We start from the raw sequence: 18,156 nt of genomic DNA on the forward strand, positions 1-18,156 counted from the left end.
ACTTCAGTGATGCTGAAGGCTTGCACAAGTGTAAAAGTGTCCTCCAAAGGCAAACTGAAAGGAAATGTGACATTTGGAGGCCAAACACAAAAGTTAGAACTTTATGTATTTAGAAGTGGAGGGTCAGCACTTTTCAGACGTGAATGGTTCAGAAAAATCCAACCAGACTGGCACTGAATCAAAGCTCTCAGTGTGTCATCAACAGACAACAGCAGCTCAATGGAAGCACTAACCTGAGGCTGGCACAGCTGTTTAATGCTAATGAAAAGGTGTTTGAGAAGGATATTAGTAAACTCAAAGGCATGAAAGCCAGAAATGAACTGTATGAAACAGCAACACCCTGATTCCATAAAGCGCGTCCAATGCTTTAGGCACTATAGTGGATGCTGAACTGCAGAGCTTAAAGGTATCTGGAATTCTCTCCAAGGTTGAGTGGAACGATTGGGCCACACCCATTGTCCCAAAGATCAAGAAAGGGAAGGCCAGAGCTGTTCACACACGAGGGGATTTCAAGGTGGCCAACAACCCGGTGCTGCGTACTGTCCAGTATCCTCTGCTATGAATAGAAGACATGTTTGTATCTTTGGCAGGCAGGGAAAAGTTTTGAAAGGTTGACTTGTCACAAGCCTATCTACAAATGGAGATTGAGGAGCTAAGCAGGAAGTCCCTCACAATCAACATTCACAAGAGACTGCTCCAGTATAATTTTCTCATCTTTGGCATCACACCAGCTCCAGCAATTTGGCAAAGAGCAATGGACCAAATGATCCAAGATATCCCAAGAACACAATGTTACCTTGATGACATCATCGTGACTGACAAATATGATGAAGTTCACCTCCAGAACCTTGGAAAAGTGCTTACCAGGCTGAGTGAGTATGGTCCATGCGCAGAGAGAAATGTGCTACCTTCTACCACTGGTTTCTCCCAAACATTGCTACAGTGCTGCACCCATTGAATGCACTGTTACAGACGGGAGTGAAGTGGGAATGTTCGTAAAGATGTGAAAGAGCATTCAGGGAAACAAAGAGACTAATAACATCAGATGAACTTCTCACCCATTACGACCCATCCCTGTCCATCAGACTGGTGTGCAATATGTTCCTTTATGGAATTGGAGCTATTTTGTCACTCATTATGAAAGATGGATCTGAACACCCAGTTGCATTTGCTTCAAGATCACTGATGAGCGCAGAACACAATACACACACAGATTGACCAAGAGGCCCTTAGTCTAGTATGGGGAATAAAGGAGTTCCACTACTACCCCTATGGATAAAAGTTTACTCTAGTGACAGACCTCCAGCCTCGTGTGTCTATATTCAATCCCAGGAAGGGAATTCCAGTGATGACTGCTACTCAGTTACAGCATTGGGCACTGTTCCTAGGAGCCCACACTTATGACATAGAGTTCAAGGGTGCCAAACAACACAGCAACACTGATGGCTTGTCACATCTTCCAGTATTGGGAACTGAAGAAGAAAAGTCTTCATACTGTGACCTAGCAGAAGTGTTCACAGTGCATTGGTGGACCATTGGTAATCAATTCCAAAGTACAAAGGGAAATGAGGAATGACCCATTGTCAAAAGTCTATGAAATCACCATGGCGAGCTCAGGGTAATGCTTTGTCTCCAAAGTTCTCACCGAGATGAGACCAACTGTCAGTATGTCAAAGAACACTGATGTGTGGATCTTGTGGTGTGGTTCCCTCTAAACTGCGCACCAGAGTGTTAGAAAATCTGCATGAAAGACACCTGGGTACAGTCAAGATGAAGATCCTTGTCTGGAGCTACATGTGATGGCCAAGAATAGATAAGCAGATGGAAAACTTGGCCAAAGATTGTTTGGGATGCCAAAAAGTTCAAAATTCATCCCCACGGCCACCGTTACACCTGTGGAACTAGCTGTCTTTACCATAGCAGAGTATATATTGACTTTGCTGGGCCATTCATTGACTCCGTTTTCTGATTGCTGTGGTTACTCATTCTATGTGGCCTAAGGTTATAGCAATGAAGCCAATCACCTCAGCAAAGACTATCTCTACTCTGAGGACTATCCTCACCAGAAACGGCTTACCAGAACAAATTGTGAGTGATAACGGACCATAATGAATCCTGACTGTTCATGACGGAAAATCATATCATACAGTTCAAGTCAGCTCTTCACCACCAGGCAATGAATGCGTTTGCTGAAAGGTTTATCCAAACCTTCAAGAAGTCCATTAAAGTAACGGACAAGGAGGACATTTCTCTACCTCACAAGGTGGACAACTTCCTTTTTGTGTATCAGAACTCTGTTCATGTGACAAAAATTGAACACCTGCAATTCTGTTCATGAGCAGGAATCTGAGATCTTGCATAGACATCCTGAAAACAGACCTCTGGAGGGAAGTGCAGAATAAACAGTTCAGCCAGTTGCCAAGCGAAGCAGCAAGGAACTTCGAGATTGGACAAGCGCTTGATTACCAAGAAGACAAGTGGACACCTGGAAGGATAGCTACAAGAACTGGGTCACTGATGTACACAGTGGATGTTGGAGGTCAGATATGGAGATGTCACTTGGACCAGGTTCTGGATGCACAACCAAAGAGCACTCCTGAATTGATTATATCCAACAAGATGGACACATTAAAGTCACCTCATTTATCTCCCAGTGATGATCACGTCATTGAAAGCAATGTGACACAGGAAACCGAGGATGTTATCTTAGACAAGACCCTACCAAACCCAATGCCATTCCATAGGTCCAGAGGTGTGATGAGAATATTATTATTGTCAAGACACCTGCCAAACTTGATGCCACTCCACAGGTCTGGAGATGCTATCCTGAAAGGAAAAGAGCACCACCCAAAAGAGTGAACGTTTAGAACTGTGAAGTTAGTTATGTACTGTTATTGTAAAAACATGTTTATTTGGAATACAAGTTTATGAAAGGGAAATAGATGTTTTGTACACATACAGTTTTATGCTGCATTAATCTAAAGGGGGAGGAAGAGTAATGTATGGATCTATTTCTTTTGGAACAATGATCCCCACCCCCACGCCCCAAGCACTATGTATTGATCTGTTGTCTACGCATGCACATTGTTCTCTCTCTCTGCAATGTGTATACACCAGCTAAAGCCATCTCCCTCGTGCATGCTTTTATTGTGCACAGGCACAACACCCTCCTTCTTCTCTTCCATCATTAATGCAGCCCTCATCTGCATCTCCTCTATTCCCAGATATTCATCCTCAGACCATCTCCCCGCCACCTTAACAGAGATGTTACTCTTGTCTTCACCTACCATCCACGAGCCTCTGCAGCCAGTACATTATTTTATGCAACTTCCGCCATCTTCTACGGGACCCTACTACCAAACACAACTTCACCTCCCTCCACTCTCCACTTTTGTCAGGGATTGCTCCTTCCATGATTCCCTAGTCCATTCATCCCTCCCCACTAATCTGTCTCCTGGGACTTATCCCTGGAAGTAGAAGTGTACACCTGCCTATTCACCTCCTCCACCACCTCCATTTAGGATGCCAAACCCTCCTTCCAGGGGAGGCAACACTTAAGCTGTGAATCTGTTGGAGTTGTCTAGTGTACCTGGTGCTCTTGATGTGGCCACCTCTAATTTGGTAATACCCGGTGTAGACTGTGGGGAACTGCTTTGTCGAGCACCTTCACTCCATCTGTAAATAGCAGGATTTCCCAGTGGCCAACTATTTTAATTCCTCTACTGCCTCGATGAGGCCACTCTCAGATTAGAGGTGCAACACCTCATATTCCGTCTGGGTAGCCTCTAACCTGATGACATGAACATCAATTTCCCTAATTTCAAGTAATTTTTGCTGCTCACCATTCCCTCTTCTTTCACTTCCCACTCTTACCTCCTCTCTTCCCTCACCTCCTATCACCACCCATTTGATGTCCTTCCTCCTTCCTTTTCTCCTATGGCCCACTGTCCTCTATCAGGTTCCTTCTTCTCCAGCCCTTTACCTTTTCTACCTATCGCCTCTCTGCTTCCAACTCTCTCCCCCTCCCCCACCTACCAGGATTTAACTATCAACTTCGAGTTTGTACTCCTTCCACCCCCCCCATCTTCTTATCCTGGCTTCTTCCTCTTTCCTTTCCAGTCCTGATCAGGGACTTTTACTAAGCAGTTGGCAGAATTAAGTCAGGAGTAACAGAATGATGGGATTCTGCCTAAAATATAACTTACACAAGCTGCAAACTTTCCTTAAGTGCCTAGGAGTAGCAAATCTGACACTCAAGGGAACTCAAACACTAAAGTCTAAACTGACTTCTTGGCCTTGTTCACCCTCCCCACCCCCCCACCCCCCCCAGGAATCAACTGTCTGCTGGTTTTCCCTAGATATCACTTTGCTGTTGTAGGTGTTCTAGTCAAAATGCCAGATGAGTGTAGCACTGGTGTGGGTGACTCATTATCTCAGTCAGAAACAGAGACTTGGTTAAAATTAGGCTGAAGGTTACCATAGTGAAGTTGAAATCTATTCACCTTGGGTGCAGACCATCATTCATTTTGTTGTTCCACAGAAAGTGGAATGGTTCTTTATATTAAATCTAGTACTTGAATAATATATATCTCTCCCAACACAAACAAAACATTGGAGTAACTCAGAAGGTCAGGCAGCATATGTAGAGTGAAATAAACAGTTGACATTTCCCACCTGTTTCCCTTTCTTCCATGGTCCACTGTCCGTCCTATCAGATTTCATCTTCTTCAGTTCTATACTTCTTCCACCTATCATCTCCCAGCTTCTCACATCAACCCTTCCCCCACTTTCCCCCTCACCTGGTAACAACTATCACCTGTTACCTCCTAGCCCTCCCCCACCTTATTTATGCTGATATCTCCCTTCTTCCACAAGTTATACCCAAATCCATCCTTTCTGCTAATCCTATTCACCTTGCATGGCTGGAGGAATTAGAACTTCCACCACAAACCTCCACTAAGATATTCTTACAGTCAGGTATGGAAAGGTAAAAGTGAATAATCTGAATGGCCAGTCCCTTATCCAAGCAGAAAAGTGCTTTTGCTCCTTTTCAAAACTGTTGCCCTACAAAGATTTGTGGGCAGCAATATATGGAGGCATCTCGTAGCCACTTTGAAACAGAAGAAGTGTGCATTCTGTACTTTAGTGTAAAAGAGGTACATATATTTCTATTTATGCAATGAATCAAACATGTTTATCTTCTGCGTGTCTTCTCTGACAACATTTATATAATTGCATAAAAGCTAAAATTTATACTGTTAAAAAAACTGCAGATTTCAAAACCCTAATTGGAACAGACATAACAATTTGAAACTCCATTAGGTTCATTCCAGCTGTTTGAAACTTCAATGAATTACACCACATCTGCACCAATTCAGCTTTTAATGCACCATTCTGAAGTCAGTTAACTACAATAGGGCTATAACAAGAAACTGCAGCCTAAACATTAAATGAAAGATATGAATGAAATTGATATACTCATCAATATCTGTTTGTAACATTAGATATGATATTTTTAGCTGCATTTGTGATGGAGTGTGCTATTGATTGAGATTATAATTTGAGCAGAGGGAGTATCAACATTCATAACTCACATCTTGACCAGGAGTTATGTAATCATTAATATTTAAGTTGCTTTCAATTATACAACAGCAGTGTTCTCAAGGTCTTGCACAATGGGTTGTCGAAACAAAAAAAAACTCCTAATACACAACATAAAATATGTATAAGGAGGGTTTAGAATAATTAATTCTTTAACAACTAGAAATGTTATATCCAATATTTTTAATTTCAATTAATATTACATCTTACTTCAGTGCTTCGCTTACATAATGATATGGTAGAAATTCTGAATGACTTTTTTTTTATCCTTTATATCCGGAGTTGTCTTCTACTGTTATGGGGGTAGAGTTAGTTTCATTCTTCCTTTTTCTCGGCCTATCTCTGGCTGAGATTGTCTTTTTTTTTTCTTCTTGGGTGGGGGGTGGGAGGTCTTTATCTAAATCTTATGGTTTTTATTCTAGTTTTTTTTAGTTTTTTCATTTGGGCTGATTTTGAACTACAAAAATGTCCGCTATGTTGTCACTTCCGGGTCGGCCCCTTATTTTTGTTCCTCTTCCAGGTACATGAGTTCATAATTTGGTTAACCCTTTATATACCAAAGGGTTGATTTCAGAAATATGGCTCAGAATATTAATTTTGTCTCTTGGAATACTAATGGTTTAAACCATCCGATTAAACGGAAAAAGATTTTCAAAGTATTCCAAAGACTTAATGCTCATATTATTTTTGTACAAGAAACTCATGTGAGGAAAGAGGACAAATATCGCTTTTTTAGGTTTTGGATGGGTCAACAGTATCATTCAAATTCGAATGCCAAAGTAAAGGGAGTTTCAATTTTTATTGACTCCTCTATTGCATTTGTCCAACATGATATCTTTTCAGATCCGAATGGTAGATTTTTGTTAATTACTGGCTTACTTTTCAACAAAAAGGTTGCTATGGTTAATGTTTATGCTCCAAATGTTGATTGTCCCGATTTTTTAAGTCCTTATTTACTTCCTTACCTAATTTAAATGAATATAAGTTAATAATGGGTGGTGACTTTAATTGTTGTTTAAATCCTTTGATGGACAAATCTTTATCTACTCAGACTTTACCTAATAAGTCGGCCACTTGTATTAACTTCTTTTTGACTGATAATGGAATTTTTGATATTTGGAGATTTTGGCATTCTAAGGACAAAGAGTTTTCATTTTTCTCACATGTTTATCATTCTTACTCGAGAATTGATTATTTTTTTATTGACTCTTGTTTCATTCCATCGGTAATTGGTTGTAATTATGATATTATAGCCATCTCTGACCATGCTCCATTAAAACTTTCTATTAAATTTACGGGTACAGCTTCTAGTGCCAGACAATGGCGATTTGACTCTACCTTATTGCAAGATCCGGATTTTATTAAATTTATGAAGGAACAGATTGATTTCTTCTTTTCAACTAATTCCATGGATGATATTTCTTGCGGAACACTTTGGGACACTTTTAAAGCATATATACGTGGACAGATTATCTCCTATTCTGTTGGTCTGAGAAAACGCATCAAGATGGAAACTCTTTTATTGGTTGATAAAATTAAAGAGATTGACAAGAAATATTCGATTACTCCTAGCAAGGAGCTTTACAAACAAAGGGCTGAACTTCAAACGGAACATAGTTTATTACTTACATCTTCGATTGAAAATCAATTAATGAAAACCAGATCTGATTTTTATATACATAGTGATAAATCGGGTAAACTGTTAGCTAGTCAATTGAAGAATGCTTTGGTTAAACATCAAATTACTAAGATCCGTCAGCAGAATGGGGATCTGACAGTTAACCATGATGAGATAAATAAATCATTTAAAGATTTTTATACCTCCCTGTATCATTCTGAATTCCCCAATGATCGTAATACCATGTGTGATTTTCTTGGGAAATTGAATTTTCCAAAATTATCATCAAATGATCTTTCAATATTAGAAACTCCTATTACGGATGCAGAAATTAAAGGGGTTATTTCTTCTATGAATTCTGGGAAAGCACCAGGTCCAGATGGGTATACAGTAGAATTTTTTAAATGTTTTTCCACTACTCTTTCTCCTTGGTTATGCAGGGTTTTTGAAGAAGCAATTAGATTGGGCAATTTGCTTCCATTTCTTTAATACTGAAGAAAGATAAAGACCCTACTGACTGTGCATCCTATAGACCAATATCTTTATTGAATGTAGATTCCAAGATCTTTTCCAAGTTACTGGCATCCAGGTTGGAGAAAGTATTACCCCAAATTATTCCGGAAGATCAAACCAGTTTTATTAAAAATCGCTATTCTTTTTTTAATGTTAGGAGATTATTGAATATTGTTTATACTCCTTCACATAGCACTTCAGAATGTGTTATTTCTTTAGACGCGGAGAAAGCATTTGATAGAGTTGAGTGGCCATACTTATTTTATGTGCTTGAGAAGTTTAATTTTAGTCCGACATTCATTTCCTGGATTAAACTGATATATCATACTCCAGTAGCCTCGGTGCTTACTAACAATCTAAGATCTCCCTTTTTTCGTTTATTTCGGGGTACTAGACAAGGTTGTCCTCTTAGTCCATTATTATTTGATATTGCTTTAGAACCCTTGGCTATTGCTATCAGAGAATCACAGAACATTTTTGGCATTAAGCGTGGGACAGATATACATAAGTTATCTTTATATGCAGATGATTTATTATTATTTATTTCTGATCCTGAGAAATCCATTCCTGCAGTTTTATCACTGTTGGTTCAATTTAGTGATTTTTCCGGGTATAAATTAAATCTTAATAAGAGTGAATTGTTTCCTTTAAATAGACAGGTTCCAATTTATGGAAATTTACCTTTTAAATTAGTTAATGACTCTCATTTATTTAGGGATTAAAATCACAAAAAACTATAAAGACTTATTTAAGGTTAATTTTTTTACCCTTAATTGATCAAATTAAATGTTTGTTTACTAAGTGGTCACCATTATCTTTATCTTTGATAGGTCGGATTAATGCCATTAAGATGGTTATTTTACCCAAGTTTTTATATATATTTCAAGCGGTACCAATTTTTATTCCAAAATCTTTTTTTTCTAATGTTGATTCAAAAATTTCCTCATATATATGGCAGAATAAAAACCCTAGGTTACGTAAAATATATTTACAGAAGGCAAAGAAGGAAGGTGGATTGGCATTGCCTAATTTTAGATATTATTATTGGGCAGTTAATATCCAATATTTGATATGTTGGTTAAAGGATTGGGATATATCTTTTAGTCCTCGTTGGGTGAACTTGGAAATTAATTCTGTACAAGGATTCGCATTGGGTTCTATTTTAGGGACTTCTCTTCCCTTCGATCTTTCTAAATTGCCAAAACGAATTGACAACCGGATAGTTAAACATACTTTACGTATATGGTTTCAATTTCGGAAATTTTTTGGGTTGACTCAGTTTGTTTTAAATATTCCTATTGTATCCAATTGCTTTTTTTATCCTTCTATTATAGACCAAGCTTATTCAGCTTGGAAGACTAAAGGATTATTACGTTTTTCCGATTTATTTTTAGATAATTGTTTTATGTCTTTTGAGCAATTATCTAATAAATATAATTTGCCTAGATTTCATTTTTTAGATATTTACAGATTAGGAATTTCTTAAATACTGTACTTCCTACCTTTCCAAATTTTGTGTCTTCAGGTATTTTGGAAAATTTGTTTGAACTAAATCCTTTTCAGAAAGGGCTAATATCAAAACTTTACAATATAATTATGAAGATACGTTCAGAGCCCTTTTATAAGACTAAAAATGATTGGGAAAGAGAACTTAACCTTATTATCCCTATTGAGAATTGGGATAAAATTCTTCAATTAGTTAATACATCATCTATATGTGCTAAACATTCATTAATACAGTTTAAAGTTGTGCACAGGGCTGATATGTCCAAGGATAATTTGGCTCGCTTTTATTCCTATATAAATCCTATTTGTGACAGATGTCATTCTGAGATAGCGTCTTTAACTCATATGTTTTGGTCGTGTCCGCTTTTGAAAAAATATTGGAAAGATATTTTTGATATTATTTCTGCGGTATTGAACATTGATTTACAACCTCATCCTATTACTGCAATTTTTGGTTTACCTATGATGGACTCACTCCATTTATCCCCTTCCGCTTGTCAAATGATTGCATTTCTTACATTAATGGCTAGAAGATCTATTTTGTTGAATTGGAAAGAAATTAATCCTCCTACCTTATTTCATTGGCTTTCTCAAACTATGTTATGTTTAAATTTAGAAAAAATTAGAAGTGTGGTATTTGATACTTCTATTAAATTTGATAAGATATGGAAACCTTTTATTCAATATTTTCATATGATGTAAATGACCCTGTTCCAAGCCTATTTGTTTTTCCAGTTTCGATTGTATATATGTTGAGAGGATCGGAGTTGACGACATTGATGAATTTCTATTGTTGTGAGATATTATAAACAGCCCTTTTTTTCTTTTCTTTTTTCTTTTTATTTTTTCTTTTTCTCATTTTTCTTTTTTGTTTTTTTCTATTAGCTATTAGATTAGTTTTTTTTGCATATTTTTTTCTTTTTTTAAATAAATATATATTATGATATACCTAGGTTTGACTTGTTTATTTGTATATTGTATTGTTTATGATTTGGGAATACTCATTTATATTGTAATCATTGCTTATGTATTCTCTTATGTTTACTTTGAAAGTGTATGTTTGTAATCCCATTATCTATGTATTATTTGATTTTGCTGATAATAATAAAAATAAAAAGATTGAGAAAGAAAGAAATTCTGAATGACTTTAAACTGAAAGGGTTAAACCATTTTTGGCTTTTGACATATTTATAACATAAGCAATTTTCTCATTATAAAATATAAAAATATTGTATCATTTAAATTTTCATATGAATCCGATTTGGACCTAAATCTGAATCTAATGCTGTATCTTGAACAGTTAAAGCTCCTTTAGAAATTTTGACTGATGAACATTAAAAACGTGTTGGCAAACAAATCCAAACTGCCTATAAACAAAACCTGATCAAGTGAAGCTGGTCTGAATGTTACCAGTTTTTTTAAAAACAGTTAATACATACATATCACTGTGAAGGGAAATGTAGTCTACTGCCATAACCAGTAACATGCATCTTGCCAGACACATATTCAGAATAGTTTCTCCCCCCGAGTTGACCAGGTGCTTTTTCAAACAACTGGCAGGTTAAAAATATTACTTTATTAGAAAGAACTGAGCTTTTTCTCAGAAATAGTTTATGCAAAGATTTTTTTTTGGTTTAATTAACTTTGTCCAATGTAAGATATATCAGGCAACAGAGATTATCTTTATGCAGATCGATAGCCATTCTCTCAGATCACTGACTCTGCCGACAGTAGGACTTTGTGGGAAGGGGAAAATCACCATGATACTTATTTTAAAATATCATTTTGAAAGCCTTTGATTATTAGGCAACAGACTTTAAAACACTTCTATACTTATATACTCATATTCCAAATTCTTTGTGGTTTAACCCTTAACAGCTGTCTTTTTTGCTATTTACCTTTGTTTTCATGTACATTTAACATTTGTTATTAACTTCATAAAGAGGTTTAAAAGATATACAGTCAGTGGCTACTTTATCAGGCACATCTGCACACCTTGGAAAAGCAAATATCTAATCATCCAATCATGTGGAAGCAACTCAATGCACACAAGCAGACAGACATGGTCAAGAGGTTCAGTTCTTGTTCAGACCAAACATCAGAATGGGGAAGAAATGTAATCTAAGTGACTTTGACTGTGGAATGATTGTAGGTACCAAACAGGATGGTTTGGGTATCTCAGAAACTGCTGATCTGGTGATTTTCATGCACAACAGTCTCTAGAATTTACAGAGAGTGGTGTGAAAAACAAAAGAAAACCCACATCCACTGAGCAGCAGTTCAGTGGGCAAAAACACCTTGTTAATGAGCAAGGTCAGAGGAGAATGTCCAGGCTGGTTCAAGCTGACAGGAAGGTCACAGTAACTCAGATAGCCAGGTGCTACAACAGTAGTGTACAGAAGAAGCACATCATATCAAACCTAGAAGTGGACAGGCAGTAGAAGACCACAAATGTATACACAGTGGCTAGTTTATTAGGTAGAAGAGGCACCTAATAAAATGGCATTTGTGTACATATTGATGCCATGGCATATTATCTATCACCTATCAAGAAGTTAAGAAAAATATAGTAACCTCACAGCCATGACCTGCAATCATCTTCAAAGGCAATCTAGAATAGAGTTCAATAATAGCCCTATCAACAAAGCCCACATTCCATTTTTTTCAGAAATAGCAGTAAACAAGATACCTTGGCAAATGTGTTCATCTTGAGTAACATTAAGCACAATGGGGTTAAATTAGAGGGAGGGAGATTTACTAACCACAAGGGTGTGTGCTTCATCTCCTGCTCTACTCACTTTACATTTATGACTGTGTGGCTAAGCACAGCTCCATTGCCATATTTAAGTTTGCTGACAACACCACTGTTGAAGGCTGAATCAAATGTGGTGATGAATCAACATATCGGAGAGAGATGTAAAAACTCACAGAGTCATGCCACAATAACCTCTTACTGAGTGTCAGCAAGATCAAGGAGCTGATTATTGTCTTCAGGAGGAGGAAACTCCATGAGCCAGTACTCATCAAGGTGGAAGGGGTCAGCAGCTTTAAATTCCTCAGTGTTATCAATTCAGAACGTCTGTCCTGAACCCAGTATGTAAGTGGCATACACCAGCGCCCCTGACTCCTTAGGAGTTTGCTAATGATTCGGCATGACATCTAAAACTTTGACAAACTTCTATAGACGTGTGGCGGAAAGTACATTGCCTGGCCGCATCACACCCTGGTCTGGAAACACCAATGCTCTTGAATGGGAAATCCCTCAAAAATTCGTGGACACAGCCCAGGTCGACACGGATAAAGCCTTCACTTCCTTTGAGCACATCTACACAGAGTGTTGTCACAGGAAACAGCATCCATTATCAGGCTCCCAGGCCATGCTCTCTTCTTGCTGCTGCCATCAGGAAGAAGGTACAGGAACCTCAGGACTCACAGCACCAGGTTTAGGAACAGTCATTACCCCTCAAACATCAGGCTCTTAAACTAGAAGGGATAACTTCTCTCATCTCATCACTGAACTATTCCCATAACCAATGAACTCACTTCCAAATACTTTCATCTCATGTTCTGGATATTTAATGCTTGCTTGCTTATTTATTTACTTTAAATTTTGTATTTGTAATTTGCTGTCTTTAGCTCATTGTTTGTTGGGTCCGTCCTATTGGGTGTGGTCTTTATCAATTCTAGTATGCTCACAAGAAAATGAATCTTGGGGTTGGATGTGGTGATATATATGTACTTTGATAATAAACTTACTTTGAAGTTTGATTTTTTTCCCTTCTTGTTCTTGTAACTATAAAAACTAATAAGCAGCCTCTTTTTTTTCCCCTTCATCCTTTATTGTTATATAAGCAGGTGGGTGCCAGTGCTAGTGATCTGAAATAAGTGCAAAGTTAAATTGTAGGATTACTGAACATTTAAGTTTCCATTTCTAATGATTTTTAAAATAATAATCCAAGTAGACCTAATTTATTATGCACTGGATAATAAGATTCTCACTAACACTGAAACAGTGCTCTTGGGGATTAGTTAAACCCTGCAGGACAAGAATATAGCACCCATATATGTTATTAAGGGCACATTTAATTTGTGAAGTCATCTAGAAACTTCCAGAGAAAATTTTTAAAAATATTCATTTTTTAAAAATTGAATTGCATACTACACATTTCCAATTTACCTACAAAATGCAAATTAAACCAATGCTCTGCCTACCTATTCAGTAGTGTTAAGGATGTCATAGCACAATGGAGAGCAGGAATTGCCCACAGCTCTCTACTATCAATTTTCCTTCAGTCTACTATTAACATTCGATCATGTATCTCAATACTATTTGTGCCAAATCATTTGGGACGAAATAGTTCTCATATTTGGCTACATACTAAAGATATCATTAGGTAAACACACCAACACGTTTCTGAAATATGCAACTTCCACTCTCTTATGCCCAAGTTATTTCTTTAATACATGGGAGAACGCAGTAATGTTGGTACAGAAAGCACCAGCAAAAGTACGCACCGAGGCAAAGGAATTTGACGTATTCCTTCCAGCGGGTTTTGGGCAAGTGGGGTGACGTGAAAAGCGCAACGAATTCTCAAATGATTCTTATTTTTTCTCCTCCTGAGGGATGTGGAGTTCCTATACGTGAAAGGAAACAATCTACAGGGGCGGTGAGGATGAGTTTTGCAGCTAGAGGCTTCACGAACTTTTCCAGCAGCCTACCGGAGGGTCAAAACGTGAACTAAGGGCGGACTGGGGTAACAACGAGTGCTCTGCACTCGAGCAGGGGTGGAAAGCCGGGATGACGCACCGGCTTCCCATGTTCACCCCGGAAACAAGGCGGCAAGAACGTCGAGGCAAAGAGCAGCGTGTAAAAGAGACGTTACCCGGGGTAGTCGGAGGTCCTCAGGGAGCTGGTAGATCGCGACCGCGGTTTCAACACAATGTGGCTCATGCTGAAGTGTACAGAACCCGCCAGGACTCTGGCGCCGGCTCGCCTCCCTTTTCCTTCTTCACATCTTATTTCCTTGTCAGAGCACTTCGTCTGGAAGATGGCTGTGGCCGGCTCACCCCTTTCGATAGCTTGTTTCTTCACACGAGCCCGAATTACTCAAGCTTCAACTGTTCGGAAGTGACAGCGCGCCCTCCCTCCCCGCTCTGCTGGCGTCTGTCTGTTCTGGCTCAGCATTGGGGACCGGCTGCACTCTCCGAGGGCGGGCAGCCTCTCGCCTCTCCCAGACGAGCAGAGAAGCGCACATGTCCAGCGACCCCCTCCGCCTCTGTGTGGGCACGCTGCCGGCGATCACATCCTTTTTTTTGTCGGCGAGTAGATGTAGTGTGTCCCGGCTCCCCGCCACCTGCCGCCACTCTCTCGCTGCCCTGTTCTCACCCGCCTCTTTTCATCTTCCCACTTGATACCCTGGAGTACCAAGTACCCCGGACCCCAACATTCTCTGCACCTCTTGATATAGACTGATTTCCCCCCTCTCCACACTGTAAAAGTTTTTCGTCCGGAAGCCTCGCTGAGGTTTCGGCTGCTTAGTGCGGGGACAGACATTGTTGTACTTCCAGGAGGTGATTTTTGCTTCTCCCAAGGGCAGTTCTGGAGTTTCATTTACTTCCAATTGAGATATCGGGGCTGTGGATGTGGGGGCAAGGTTTTCATTGCTGGAATGTTCAAGCTCACTGTCGTGGATACTCATACCCAACGTACAAATGTCACGAAAACTAGCTCTCTGCAGCAACAGCACACTACATTACTAACATAAATTACATTAACTTAAATTAATATTAGTTATTCATAACATGACATAAAACAAAAATAAATTTAACATTAGTGTGCAAATTGAGAGGAATATAGTCTGGAGATAGAATTAGGGTTTTCAGGTCAGCACCAAGGTTACTGAAGTGAATAGTTTCACTCTTGCATATTGTACTTACTGCTGTATTTATTACTACGATGTGTAATCTTTACTCTGCGAACATCACACCAGCAAGGCATTTCATTGGCTATATATGACAATAAACTAATCGGAATCTGAATCTTACTATCAGTGATTTCTTTACAATGCTTTGCTCTGCATTATTATTATTCAGACCTCACAGGTGTCAATATAATATTCTGCCGGCAATGAATAAGCTTTCAATTACATTCACCAGACATGGTTACAGAGCACCCAACCCAAATGTTTCTAGGACATTTAACATTAACTTAGTTTGAGCTGTAATATGCAGAGTGCTGTGTGTCTCCCCACACCGCGGGCCCAAGATTCCGCCTCACATCACTTTGATTTCTGTATCTCCTATGTGAACATACAACAGCAAGAAAAAAGGCCTTTCAGGATATCTGGAGTGGAGATGGAGTCAGAAAGCTACTAAAAAGTGATGTTGCTCAGTCTCTTAATGTCACCTCATACCACTGACCTGGTCAGTGTTTTGTTACAATCTCTTTGCATCTATCCGGTGAAATACGGAAACTTTATATAATCCATTGAAAGGAATTTACAAACTGTACCAATGTTACAAATATGTTGCAGTGAAAACGGCAGTAAAACATCTTGTCAGGAAAATAGCTTTCATTTTATGCACACACACAGTTAAAGATGAAAGTCCAGAATATGCTATCAATTGACCAGAAATTGTAGTTTGTCCTTTTTTGGTACACTAAATGTGTACAGTCTATTGCACAGATGCCCAATCAGATATACCAAAAGAAATCTGAAAATTTGCTTAAAATAGATCTAAAGCAACATACTGTAATGGCATGTCACAGGTGGAATCACATACTAAAACAGGACCTCTACACTTTCCCGCACATCTGCCCTCACCCCATCCACCCACCACCCCACTCAGGATAGGGTTCCCCTTGTCCTCACCTACCACCCCACCAGCCTCCAGGTCCAACGTATAATTCTCCGTAACTTCCACCACCTCCAACGGGATCCCACTACCAAGCACATCTTTCGCTCTCCCTTGTCCATTCATTCCCCGCCCCCATCCCTTCCCACCGATCTCCCTCCTGGCACTTATCCTTGCAAGCAGAACAAGTGCTACACCTGCCCTTACACTTCCTCCCTCACCACCATTCAGGGCCCCAGACAGTCCTTCCAGGTGAGGTGACACTTCACCTGTGAGTCGGCTGGTGTGGTATACTGCTCCCGGTGTAGCCTTTTATATATTGGTGAGACCCGACGCAGACTGGGAGACTGTTTCGCTGAACACCTACACTCGGTCTGCCAGAAAAAGCAGGATCTCCCAGTGGCCACACATTTTAATTCCACGTCCCATTCTCATTCTGATATGTCTATCCATGGTCTCCTCTACTGTCAAAATGAATCCAAACTCAGGTTGGAGGAACAACACCTTATATACCGGCTGGGTAGCCTCCAACCTGATGGCATGAACATTGACTTCTCTAACATCCGTTAATGCCCTTCCTCCCCTTCTTACCCCATCCCTGACATATTTAGTTGTTTGTTTTTTCCTCTCTCTCTCTGCCCATCACTCTGCCTGTTCTCCATCTCCCTCTGGTGCTTCCCCCGCCCTTTCTTTCTCCTGAGGCCTCCCGTCCCATGATCCTTTCCCTTCTCCAGTTCTGTATCACTTTCGCCAATCACCTTTCCAGCTCTTAGCTTCATCCCACCCCCTCCGGTCTTCTCCTATCATTCCGCATTTCCCCCTCCCCCCACTACTTTCAAATCTCTTAGTATCTTTCCTTTCAGTTAGTCCTGACGAAGGTTCTCGGCCCGAAACGTCGACAGTGCTTCTCCCTATAGATGCTGCCTGGCCTGCTGTGTTTCACCAGTATTTTGCGTGTGTTGTTTGAATTTCCAGCATCTGCAGATTTCCTTGTATTACCTCTACTCTTGACAGGAGATAACAAAAAGCTCCCAACTGTTGCCTTGGCCATGCCGATCACTAAGTAGAGCTTGGAACTCAGCCTCTTAACACATAGATGCATATGCACTGTGTGTGAACTGCCACTCTGAGGTTGGAGTGACCCAGAAGGAGACAGCACAACATAGAACATCAAACAGTACAGCCCCTTTGACCCACAATGTGGTGCTGCACTAATTAAATTAATCAAGTGCCCAACTAAACTAATCACTTCTGCCCGCACAATGCCATCTTCTCCTCATGTGCCAATCCAAGAGCCTCTTGAACATCTCTATCATTTGACTCCACCAGCAGCCCAGGCAGTGGATCCCATGCACGTACCAGACCCTGCACACTTACCCCAAAGTGTATCGGGGCACTTCACCCCAAAGCAAACTGCAAAAGTTTACATTTGGCCTAGTTAAACTCCATCTGCCATTTGTCCACTCATTTCTGCCAAAGAGCTACACCCATTGGCCACTCTACGGTTCTTTGCGGGAATGGGACCAGCTCTCGTGGTTTCACGACAGGCCGTTATTCAGCATGCCAAGTGTTCGGCATGCCTTCGGAGGGCCGAGATCTCGTGTCTCTGGGGACGGGCGGATCGAAGGTCGATGTTCAGGCAGGAGGCCGGTGTGTCGTGGGAGATGGAAGATCTAAGTCTGCGTGCCCAGAGTCTCGAGATCTTTGGGCACAAAGCTCGAAAAAAGTGACACAACAGACTTTTAACATCTTAAACCAGCAAGTTGTTTATTATGTTTCCCCTCTCACTGTGAAACGGAGACACCTCTTTCTCCCTTATTAGGGAGAGAGAGAGCCTGTGATATGTCGAATACTGGGTCAGTAAGCAGCCTTTGGAGTACTGCAAGTCCGTGTTTTTGCTGTTGCTTTGCTCACACTTGAGTGCTTGGTGGTGGGTGCTGATGCTTTTTTTTGCACATGGGGGGAGAGGGGGATCGTTTCTTGCTGTTGCTTATGTGTGGGAGGGAGAGCTGGGAGGTACTTTGGGGTTCTAACATTCATTCGTTAGGAGCACTTCTTTGTTT

At 40.0% G+C, this 18,156-nt stretch overlaps 1 protein-coding gene across 8 annotated transcripts in view; it reads right to left on the bottom strand.

Moving 5' to 3' along the window:
* Positions 1–18,156, bottom strand: part of pde4d (phosphodiesterase 4D, cAMP-specific) — a 1,157,264-nt gene that overhangs the window by 197,109 nt on the left and 941,999 nt on the right. Inside the window, exon 1 of one of the 8 annotated variants that reach the window (XM_073064482.1) lies at positions 14,122–14,422. The exons of the other annotated variants lie outside the window; for them this stretch is intronic. Within the exon in view, the coding sequence (XP_072920583.1) occupies positions 14,122–14,189 (68 nt within the window). The 5' untranslated portion in view covers positions 14,190–14,422. Of the gene's footprint in view, positions 1–14,121; positions 14,423–18,156 lie in introns of those variants that run through there. 8 annotated transcript variants of the gene reach the window in all.

Source organism: Hemitrygon akajei, chromosome 13, assembly GCF_048418815.1.
Source record: "Hemitrygon akajei chromosome 13, sHemAka1.3, whole genome shotgun sequence".
Classification (NCBI taxonomy): Eukaryota; Metazoa; Chordata; class Chondrichthyes; order Myliobatiformes; family Dasyatidae; genus Hemitrygon; species Hemitrygon akajei.